This window comes from Quercus robur, chromosome 12 (genome assembly GCF_932294415.1).
Source record: "Quercus robur chromosome 12, dhQueRobu3.1, whole genome shotgun sequence".
In the NCBI taxonomy this organism is placed as follows: domain Eukaryota; kingdom Viridiplantae; phylum Streptophyta; class Magnoliopsida; order Fagales; family Fagaceae; genus Quercus; species Quercus robur.
The window spans coordinates 41423262-41435146 of NC_065545.1; the positions used below are offsets into that span (position 1 = coordinate 41423262).

The 11885-nt window shown below is 33.0% G+C and overlaps 1 protein-coding gene across 1 annotated transcript; it reads left to right on the plus strand.

Annotated features, from left to right (window-relative positions):
• Window positions 1–5404: 5404 nt before the first annotated feature.
• On the plus strand, window positions 5405–8465 carry LOC126710584 (ubiquinol oxidase 2, mitochondrial-like). The gene is made up of 4 exons (XM_050411118.1): window positions 5405–5903; window positions 6548–6676; window positions 7533–8021; window positions 8154–8465. The coding sequence occupies exons 1-4, from the start codon at window positions 5514–5516 to the stop codon at window positions 8211–8213; spliced, it is 1068 nt and encodes a 355-aa protein (XP_050267075.1). The 5' UTR covers window positions 5405–5513; the 3' UTR covers window positions 8214–8465.
• Window positions 8466–11885: the final 3420 nt, after the last annotated feature.

Here is an 11885-nt window from a genome sequence, read left to right on the forward strand (position 1 = left end):
TGTGGTTCTTTATGTAATGCATTGCTTCTAAATAATTTCCAATGCTTTATATCTATTGGAGTGTCATAGTTTACAGTTATGTTTTTCTGTGGACTTCTTTGAATCGCATGTTTCTTGGAAGTTGAAACTACTTATTAGTGTAAAATAATAGCTTCTTATATAGTAATTAGAGTATAGTTTTTGTAATCTTGGCCTTCAATTTTTACACTTGGAAACAATATATAGTATAAAAGCTGATGCTGTTTTCGCTATTGTTGTTCTGCTTTTTTTTTTACTAAAGATATGTTGTGGTAATGTTTGTTTGGAAATTGGAAGGATTTATCTATATGGAACTATCAGCAAAGTTGTCTAGATGTGGTTCTTTATGTAATGCATTGCTTCTAAATAGCTTCCAATGCCTTGTATCTGTTGGAGTGTCATAGTTCAATATTATGTTTTCCGTGGACTTGTGTTAGTTGAAACTAGTGATTACTGTAAATTAATCTTATTCCTCTTGTTTTGCAGTATTACTTTCTAAACTTAATTTGTTGTGTGAAGTTTTCACCTATTTTAAATATTGAACTAATATTCTATTTGCTGAGGTCTAACTAGTCTGCTTCCCTTGTCATTGTGTTAATTGAAATGAGAAGGATAGGAGACTGCAATCTTCATATCAAATTCCATATTTGTTGCAGATCAAAGAAGCTTAACAAATAAATAAATGGTGGATAAGAATGATTATGGTGTCCATCCCGGTTACCAAATCCTGAATCTTATCCCTGTTAGTTCAAAATCAATATACTTAATCATTAAGGGACTCTTCAACAATGACATTGAAGGCCTTGATTCTGGAGGGACAATCGCCTTCAATATATACTGAAGCACCAACTAAGATGTAATAAGAAGAAAAGATCAAGGGGAACCATGATCAGCAATGTTACTGTTCTGGAATTTTATGTATCAGTTCATATTATTTCATTCTTGTCATAACAATAGAATTGATATCTGTAATTTATCATAGGGACTGTATGTGGAAGCAATAATATTTGTTGCAATTAGGCACTTTCACAAGCAGCGCAGGTTATGTTAATCCTATTTGGCTGATACAATGCACTTTGTTGTGGACCTTCTTGCTCCATGATTCATGGATCTCTTAAAGGATGTAAGTATTTTAAAGCTTTGTTTAATTTGTCTTTTCTCAGATTTACAAGTCATGGGGTCATGAAATTGCCTTTCAGGGACTTGTCTTCATGGATCATTCCTTGTGTTGGTGTTGTTCATGAGCCCTACATTTGTGAGAAGCTTCACTAGGATAGGGGAATTTCCCATTTTATTTTCTGGATGATGTCCATCTGATTTTCACTCTAGTTCATTGACAACGTGAAAGAGCATTTGAGTACCTGACTAGACTGTTGAAGATAAGAAAATCCTAGTATGATACCATGTGGCTGCAACCACCAGTTTTCACTCTTTTTGTAATTGTATGTGGTTCTGGGTATCTTTAGCAGCTTGCATACAAATTTGGGGAAGATAGAGGTGAGGAACTTGGGTTTTGATAGTTATCTAGTCGAGGCGCTCATATGGAACAAGGATCAAAAGCTCCTCATGTTCTCATATTTCCCCTTCCAGCACAGGGACCTGTCAACACCATACTCAATAAAGCAGAGCTTTCTTTCACTTGCCAGCCTCAACACCTATTACAACCCCAATAGCCTTGTTGTTTACACCAATATTCTAGCCTGTTTCACGTGTTTTCCTACATTCCAATCCAAGACCATTCCCGGACCTTCCAGCTTGTTAGCATATAGCCATTATTTTTATATTATACATTTCAAATGTATGTGTACATATAAGTAACAGGGACACACTCCTTTCCACACCTAAATTCTCACCATGCTTATGTATCAACTTTTAATTAGATTTTAGCTTTTTTAAGTAAATGTGGTGGACCCATGTGAAGAGTTGACACATAAGCAAGATGTGAATTTGGGTGTAGGAAGTGGTGTGCCCCTACTCCCTAGTTAGCATTACTCGTATACATATTCCTAGATCAAATAATATCAATTACCCTTAACACAGGCATAATAAGAGCCTCTCAAGTCAACTATCTTAGCGTATATATAGGGTGCCTCTACACAATTGAAATACACAGACGTCATATACAGATTCTTTTTTCTTAATCTCAACATAGTGTCAAAGCCACGACTTTGTGGCCTTCAATAGTTTTTGCTTGTCATTGTGCAACTTTGCTCATCACGGGTCAAAATATCAGTTCCTTGTCCTAAGATTGACCAAAGAAAGCAAACCAGAGTCAATTTCGTGCCCTCACGTGCCTCCAACAGCCTTGGTGAGTCATGTCACGTCTCCTCTCGTAGCCTCTCTTTTATTGTCAAAATGACAAAGCCCTAAACTACTTAATCTGATTACCTAAATACCCTTATATTAAATATGAAAAACCCAAACTACCCTTAAATTTAGTAATAAATAATAGTCCAACTTTCACATGCATTAAAAAAAAAAGTTCAAAATATAATTAAATTATTTTCAAAAATAACAATTTTCATTACAAGAATCCCATTAAATGCTCAAATTAAATCTGTTATCAATTTTTTTTTTTTGTTAATTACAAAAAATTAATTTTTCATGGGTAAAATACACAAATTACACTCACTATCAAAAAAATTTATTAAATTATATGGGTCCAAAAAAATCATAAAAATTACTTTTTTAGCAATGGAAAGCATAATTTTTTGTGCGTGTGAAAGAAGACATAGAGTCGTTTACTAACAATTTTTTAAATTTCCCCTCAAAAAAAAAAAAAAACAATTTTTTAAATATGAACTCACTCTAATGCAGAGAAGTTGACTTGACAAATGGCCAAATCAAAGAGTGAATTGTTGTCAAGCTAACATTGGTTATCGATCTAGTTAGTAGTAGGTTAGTCTTTTTCAACTCAGTGAACCTGACCAAGATGCTCTTGCAAAGCGATAAGCTTTTGTCAAATGGGAAATGATATGTTTATAATATTTTCAAAACTTTTTATCAACAAATCTTAAATGACAAGTTGTTACTGGTGGGTAAAAAATTAATTCAGTGATGGGCTCAAATTAGAACTAATAACAATTTACCGCCTAAGATTTGTTATGAAAATGTTGTGAATATAACAGTTCTCTTATCGAATTGATTGATATGATAGGTTTGGTCTTTGTCTTTGAGCGAAAAAGTAGCGAGGGTGGTGGAGGTGCAAGTCCCCACTTGAGCTGCATTCATTCGTGAGAGAGAAAATAGTGAAAAAGATGTGAGCTATGAGGTAGCGGAGGCTCAAGCTATGTGCCAACAATGGAGGTGTGAGCAAGTTCAAGTTGGAGAGAGAGAGGGAGAGTAAAAGCAGGAATTATTAAGTATTTTCAGAGTACAGTAACATGGTGCTTCCTCTTTTTACATTTATGGTAGGGTTCATCATGAATGTGAGAAGAGAGAGCACATGTCATCATAATCTGAGAGTAACTAAAAATTACTCATGTAAAAAATAGAAATGAGAAAAGAAGATATAAGATAGAAAGGGGAAAAGGTGGTAGGATTTGATGAAAAATGTATGGGAACATCAAACAACATCATTTTCTACTTAAAAGCTAATATCCACTAGGCTACATGCTTTTGTTGGTAAAAAAATGGACAATTAATATATTTAAATACAATTAGGAACTATATTTGTTGTTGATGATGGAATTAGGAACTAGATTTATTAAAAAATGTTCATGATATCATCATGGTTCAAACCTTGAAACCTTTCCCTTTTTGGTTCTTTGAACGATTCAAAACTATGAATTTTATAAATTCAAATCAGAAAACAATACAAGAAGTTCAGATGGAGAAATTATTCAATGTATTGGAGGTCAATAAATACGTACTCCCCTCATTCACATAAATAATGGGTCTCACTACGAATAGACAAGAGATTCTCCATCCAAACATTTAATAATGACCTTCTAAAGCTCTTCTAATCAGAACATGTGCTTAAGGCATTTTCTTGACACTTTAAATAATGAGTAAATTTATGCCAAAATCACGCTTTTACACCAGATTGTGTCTTTGTCATAAGATATTCATTAATAGTAAATCTTGGTGTAGGATCATTTAGTATTTCCACCCACAGCACATAAGGACAACAAATTAATAACAATTCATAATAAGAGAGTTAAAGTCATAACTTACAAAAATTAAAATATTTTTAATTTCTTATAATAATCAGTGGCAACTCCAGGAATTTTTTTCAAATTGTTCCTTAAGAAGCATAAATTATACAATCTAATAAAAAGAGAAATTCATATATTAACAATAACAAAAATAAAAAACATACAAATACATAAAGTTTACAATTGCCTTCTATAAGTTTTCATATTTTAAAATCGTTGCATGATAATCTCATTATCAATACTACAAACTGCATCTCTTTCAATGTACACAACCAAGCAATCATTCATCCAATGAAAATAAAACAAATTATGAAACAAAATTTAATTTTATTGGCATAAAAAAATTAAATAGTAAAAAAACTGAGGGTATTCCTAAATTTTTTTTTTAAAGAGTAGACAAATAAAATTTTTTAAATTATTATATATATTTATATAATTCACAATATTAAGAACCACCCTAGCCTTAAGGACCACCTTAAGGTCAAGGTGGTCCTTAAGGCCAGGACCACCCTAACCTTAAGGTGGCCCCGCCCTAATAATAATAGTATTATTTTTTTTTTTTTTTTTTATGCGAATAATAGTATTATTAGTTGTATATAATTTGCACAAAATCATAAATACACATTGAAAATACAATCCAATCATATACCATATCAATATTTAGCTTTCAAAATCAATTTGTTTTGCCTCAAGTTGAAACAAGGTGAGATTGTCATTGTAATGGCTATTGCCCTTAATGGCAGGCTCCTATATTGTCTCCGCTTCCCTCGTAGCAGCCGCCAGCCACCAGCCGCAGCACAAAGGTCAGATTTGCTCTGAAAATATTAAATACCTCGAAACTTCGAATTTCGTGACTGCCCTCAAATTTTGGAAACCGCCAACTTGGAATTGGTTACGAACACGATCTTCATTATTTATTGGTCTTTACTCGTATTCTTGAGTTCCAAGCAAACTTGACTTGGTCCCCAAGAACTTGCCTACTTTTCTTGACGTCTTGATTCTCTCTCTCCTCACAATTACCAACCTACCCTAACCCCCACTTCACAACGTTAAATAGGCCAAGGGTAAATGAGTCAATACAGTTAAATCCTACACCAGCATCAACTGTCTAGCAACTTCAAAATGTCATTCGGCTGACAATATGACACGTGCTGTGATAATAACCGTACACGTGTCCCTCTTCCCCTACGAACTAACCTATAATTCGCTTAAACCCTCGTGAACTAACAAACCCCAGAAAAAAAAAAAGCAAACACAGACAAAGAAACAAAACCAAAAAAAAAAACAACCTAAAACCTCTCCAAGAATCTTGGTTCGGTTTCTAGAGTGACGGTGACGATGATGATGATGAGGCAAAGTGGGAGCAGGATGGCGGGTGTGGCGGGTTTGGGGTCGAGGCTTTTTTCTACGTCAGTTATTAAGGGTGTGCATGAGTCGAGTCGAATCGCCAAACCATCTTTGTTGGCGAAAGAAGTTGTGGATACGTTTGTGAGGGCTAGGCCTGCGGCGGCGGTGTTTCGCGGCGTTAGGCAGTACTCTAGTACGGTGACGCTGCAAGGAGAGGCCGAGAAGGAGAAGAACAAGGAGGAGGAGGAGAAGAAAGTGCAGAATGTTAATACTGCTGCTGACTCTGAGAAACAGAAAGGAAATATTGTGAGTTATTGGGGCGTGCCGCCTAGCAAAGCTGCTAACAAGGATGGCACCGATTGGAAGTGGACTTGCTTTAGGGTATCTACATCTTTCTCTCTCTATACACGATCTTTTTTAATATTTGATTATTTCTTATTTAGTCTTACATCACATGGCTCCACGATAGTAATCAGTAGTTTTGAATCCAAAATCTCATAGATCTTATAATATAAAAAACCAAGTTATTTTAGGGTTTTTCTTTGTTGTTGTTGTTGTTTTTTTTTTTGTGATATTGTTATTAATTGTTCATTACCTTACACACGCGTATTCCCATTTGGCTGGTCTTGAGTCTTGACCAGCAAGTAGGTGTGGTCTTGAGTACTCCACACGTTCCACGCCGTCACGGGCGTTTAGCTTTAAGAAAGCTCCAATATTTGCTGTCTATATGAAATATAGTGATAGGAGTAATAAATTTTAAAGGGTAAAAAAATATTACTTTTATTATATAATAATAGGAGTAATAAAAAAAAAAATTTAAAACCCACAATAACCAGAATAAACATGTTTATTTTAGAGAATTTTGTCATTATTAATAATATTTTATTTAACATAACATTATGATTCTTTTTTTTTTTTTTTTGTAGAATAAATTTCAGTTTCTTTTATAGATTTGTTAATTTTATCGAGAAAAAAGAAATTGGTATTGATTTGAGAATGGTATTGTGTTTTGATGATGATGGAAGCCATGGGAGACATACCAAGCCGATCTTTCAATTGATCTGAATAAGCATCATGTGCCCATAACATTCTTGGACAAATTGGCTTATTGGACCGTCAAATCCCTCAGATGGCCCACTGACTTGTTCTTTCAGGTATCATTTCCTCTTTCTTTCTTTTTTCTTTCTTTTTTTTTATAGAAAGTTAATTATAAACCATATGTTGTTGTTTGTGACGTGCTAGAACTGGAAGCCAATTATTCTTTTCTGGCTAAAACTTTGGTGCTATTGTGTTTGGTTATCCTTAGGAACTAAGGAAAATTAGGTTTTTTTTTTTTTTTCAATTTTTATATCCTAAAGTTTGGGATTAATGCATGATAGATCGCAACGTTTTGTAATTCAATATATAGCCATTTTCTTAAAAAATCAATAATCTACTACTCTTTAAAATTTTAATTGTTTCTTCAATCTTTTTTGTCATGGACAATCTGGCTTTTTTTTTTCCCTATGTTTTTGGATCTTAACCGGGATGTTCAATTGTTACTTACAAATGGCTGATGGGAAATTTAAACTTTGATTTTTTTTATAAAAAAGATGTGATAAGGTTACTAAATTACAAATCTTTAGCCGTTATTAACAATTTAACATGAACATAATTGGGTGTGCTAGTAACACCGATTGAATCCAAAATTTTGAACTTTGGTATACTTCTAAAGCAGTTTAACTTAACAAATTGCGTAAATAAATTATATCTGAGGTAGGCTGATCTAACATGATAAAAGGACATGTTAGCAATGATTATGTTAACGAGGAAGAGTATAGGAATTGTTTTTCCCAGCCTAATTTTTCTAATTTTATCTCACAATCAAAAAAGATTTAATTGAGTTTTGATGTATCCTGCTTCTGATGCATCTTCTCATGCGTTTATGGCTTAAATTTTTCTGGAGTTGAAAATTGAAACAGGGGAGTCGAATATACTTCTTGTATTTATGCATATTTGTGTATGTTACAGAGAAGATATGGATGCCGGGCAATGATGCTTGAAACAGTGGCAGCAGTACCTGGCATGGTGGGAGGTATGCTATTGCACTGCAAGTCACTGAGGCGATTTGAGCATAGTGGTGGATGGATCAAAGCACTGCTGGAAGAAGCCGAGAATGAGCGTATGCACCTCATGACCTTCATGGAGGTAGCCAATCCTAGGTGGTATGAGCGTGCCCTTGTGTTTACTGTCCAAGGTGTTTTCTTCAATGCTTACTTCTTAGGCTACTTGATATCCCCCAAATTCGCTCATCGTGTGGTGGGTTACCTTGAGGAGGAAGCAATTCACTCATACACCGAGTTCCTCAAGGAATTGGACAAGGGTAACATTGAAAACGTTCCTGCTCCAGCCATTGCTATTGATTACTGGCAGCTGCCTGCTGGCTCAAACTTACGCGATGTTGTCATGGTTGTAAGAGCAGATGAGGCTCACCACCGTGATGTTAACCACTTTGCATCGGTAAGAAAATCATCTTAGTAATTACCACTTGTTACTGATTTGATAAATTAATCATTAGCTAGCTTACATAATGATTTTATTCTATTGGGTTATTCTTAATGTTTATGGTCTTTTTGTTATAATGATTTGCAGGACATACATTATCAGGGACGTGAGCTGAGGGAGTCACCAGCTCCAGTTGGTTATCATTGATCAGCTTTCTACAATTTGGGAGATGAGAAAGTCCAACAATTATCAAACATAAAATCAAGTTCTTTTTTGAAGTGATAATGGTATCTGCTTATGGTCTGTTACCAAATATAATTTTGTTGTAAGTACATTATGGAGTTCCTTGTTTACTAAGGTTGTGGAGTTGTGATATATATTAGTAAGCCTTTCTTTGTTTTCTTCTCTTTTCTTTTTCTTTTTGTTTTTGACTCTTAAGGAATTCTAACTGTTCTCTCTTGCATATTGTGTCATGTTCTTCCCTTCCAGTTATCTTCTAGAAATGTAATCGGCAACTCAATTGCGAAGGGCACAACCATCATATGATCCACAACGCAATCAACAAGAAGAGTTGCCGTTTAGTGAGAAAATTTTTTGTGATTTGACAACTAAACAATGAAAGTGCTATCTTTATGTGCCCTTAATAAATATATATACAGTTAATTCTCCGGATGATACTGCAAGTCTATGTGTTATAAGAGACAGAGACTCCAGTTCTTGAGTCCACATACGTGCAGGTTGCCTTTAAGCCAAGGGACTAATGGCTGGGGAGTTGAGAGGTGTTGAAAAGGATTATTAACAACCAACTGATAAGAGTAACAAACTTGTATTAATCTATATATTGAAGGATATAGGAATAGGAGCATATATATCAAAAGCTATTTTCACACAAGGCTTCAACTTGGCAATGAACTCCAAATTAATACAATTATTGTATGGACCTGAAAGGGAATTGTTACAAGACAGAAGGTATCAAGAACTTAGATTAGGGATGAGGAAACCACAACTTTTTTTTGTCTTTCCTCACGAGGGTTGAAAATCAGCCTATTCTGTTGGAGATTGAAAATGGGAAATGAAGTATTAATTTTGATTGACCCCTGGCCATAAGTTAAAGCTAAGTGAGCAGACGAGCTTGACCTGACCCCTTGCCTTGGACAACATGTCTTATTTCAGGTTCAGCGACTTTTTTTCAAACCACGAATAAGGAATAAGGAATATCCATGAACAAAGGGCATTAGGCTACGGAATTAATATTTAATCTTAGTCAAGCCCATGGACAATTCGTAGGGGAGAAGTGGTCTGGCTGGCAGAGTAGTGTATGAAATCATTGGTTTGGCAACCATGTCTTTACTTTAGTTAAGTATGGATCAAGGCATTAGCTATTGCTTAATAGTCCACCGTTTCATTAAAAGAATCATATATTTGAGTTAACTAAGTCAAATAATAATAATAATAATTATTATTATTATTATTATTAATATTATTATATATAACCAAAACCTTTTGACTTTTGGTTGACCTCTCTACAATTTTTCATATCAGAATTTTTTATTTGATTTAGGACTTTTAAGATGTATTCAAACACAAACACCTCATCTCTCATATAGTTTTCTATTTTGTTTTGGACTTTTCCTTCTCTAATTCTCTGGTCACTATATCACTATTAGGGTTTTTTAATTATATTTTTACTGTATTCTTTATGCAAACACCTCCTCTCTCATTCGATTTTTTTTTTTTTTTCTCTTCCTTCTCTCCTTCTCTAATTCTTCGGTCACTAGATCACTATTAGAGTTTTTTAATTATAGTTTTTTGTTGATAAGAATTGTCAATTTTTTCTATTATGTAGTCATATGTTTTTATTTTTTTTGTTTTGTTTCAAATAATTTTTAGGCACTGAATCTTCTGGTTCTGTACTCTTTCTTTTGGCTTTTTAAAAGTTCTAACATCTAAATTTTGGGTTTATATTTTGCAATATATGAAATTGTCTGAAAAAATTTCAATTGCTATAATCATGGGTTATTCTTTTGAAGTAACCTATCTTTCTCTTATATTTTTTCTATTATGTAGTCATATATTTTTACTTACCATTTTAATTAATGTGATTTAAGAATTATAAATTACTGTTATTTTAAAAAAATTAATTTTCATATATATATATGACCCTTTTTGCATTTTTACTCTTTTTTTTTTTTTATGTTACTACTTACTAGGTCTTGAATCTTGATGAAGAAGCTTAGGTTTAACCTCATAAATTTGTCCTTTAAATTTTTATTATTTAAGAACCAAAAAGGGTGTTGATATGTTTCTTGCGGCATTTTTCTCAATTATATTACCTGAAGGCAAGAGCCTCTTTCTCTCGCCAAGAATAAAAGTTGGAATCATAAGTAGATGAGAGGCAAGAAGGTGGCAGCCTAGGCTATGAGATAATGGGAGTATTCCAAGTGTTTCCTAGATTGGTCATCTTCTATCTTGATTAAAACTCTATGGCCTTTCAACTGGTACTTCCTTCTTCTTCTTTTTACATTCATATATTCTGAATTCTATTCTTTTTAGTGCATTTATTTGTCTTCATTCTCTAACGAAGTCAATTTATTCATCTAATACGTCTTTTTATTGTTCTTCTTCTACGTGTTAAAATATTATAACTGTTGCCTACAACACTAAATTAGCTTTTCCAATTCTTTTATATATATATATATATATATATATATCTTTTCCAAAACCTATTGCTCTAGATTAATGACTCTTTCTGAGTGTCAATGCCATTTATGGGTATAATTAATTATTGTTTTCTATGTAAAACTTCTATAGTTTTTATTTTCTTATTTTTAGGTTTTTTGGTTGCATTTTATATAGCAAGAAAAAACTCAGGATTTTGCAAACAAATTGAGCAATGGGAAGAACTATATTATATTAAAAAAATGATTGAGACCTTAATTTTTATTAAAGAAAGGATGCCATTGATAATAGACATGACATGCTAACATTATTGGTGTTAGTATTTTTTTTATCCCTCTTAAATTGTAACTTATATCATTTATGCTTGCGAAATTTCAAAAAAATCAAAGATCAATAACTATGTCATCAATGATATGTTTAGATTTCAAATTTTTGTGATAAAAAATTATGCATGTGTTAAAAATATAAAGAACATACAATTGAACGATTAGATTTTCAAAATTCATATTCAATAAAAAAATATATATATCAGAGAAGTTTGAAGGATTTCTCTTCAAACATTGTCAATTAAATAAGGACTTCCTTCCTCCTTTTGAAATTAGGGTTTTTTTTTTTATTTATTCGATCTGATCGATGATACTGCAAGTCTCGTATTGTGCTTCTTGTTTCTTCCTTGCACTGTGCGGATAGAGACTCGTGGAAAATTGCTAACAGAGTTAAGTTTTTCCTTTGACTTTGTGTAAAAATCGTATTATTTTTTATATCTTTGATGCGTTGTCATGTCATTATCATTCCAAGTTCTTTGTTGGTGCAGTACAAGGCAGAAAAAAAAAAAAGTGTGTTTTGATTGAATAAAAAAAATTGTGTTTTCACCCTATCTTCACACAGGGTTTTCTCTCTTTATTTTATTTTTAGTATAATTTGACTCAATCAACTTAAACACATGTGAGAATGTGAGTCTTTTAATGAAATAGTAAACCATTAGGCAAGAGTGACATGGTCTATCATGAGAATAGTATAATTTCTCCATTAGTCCCTTTCATTTTCAGCATAATTTTGTGTCAAAAATGCATCATAATTCATATTTTTTCTTTCTTTCTTTCTTAAGGCAGCTAAATTACTTTCTTATGTGGCTAAAATTAAATGAACTTAGCCTAATTGAGAATTCAAATCAGGAATAAAACGCAACCATCTCTTACA

Coding starts and splice junctions, on each gene's coding strand:
- LOC126710584 (XM_050411118.1), top strand. CDS start 5,514: ATGATGATGATGAGGCAAAGTGGGAGCAGGATGGCGGGTGTGGCGGGT. Junction 5,904..6,547: donor GGAAGTGGACTTGCTTTAGG/GTATCTACATCT, acceptor TGATGATGGAAG/CCATGGGAGACATACCAAGC. Junction 8,022..8,153: donor ATGTTAACCACTTTGCATCG/GTAAGAAAATCA, acceptor AATGATTTGCAG/GACATACATTATCAGGGACG.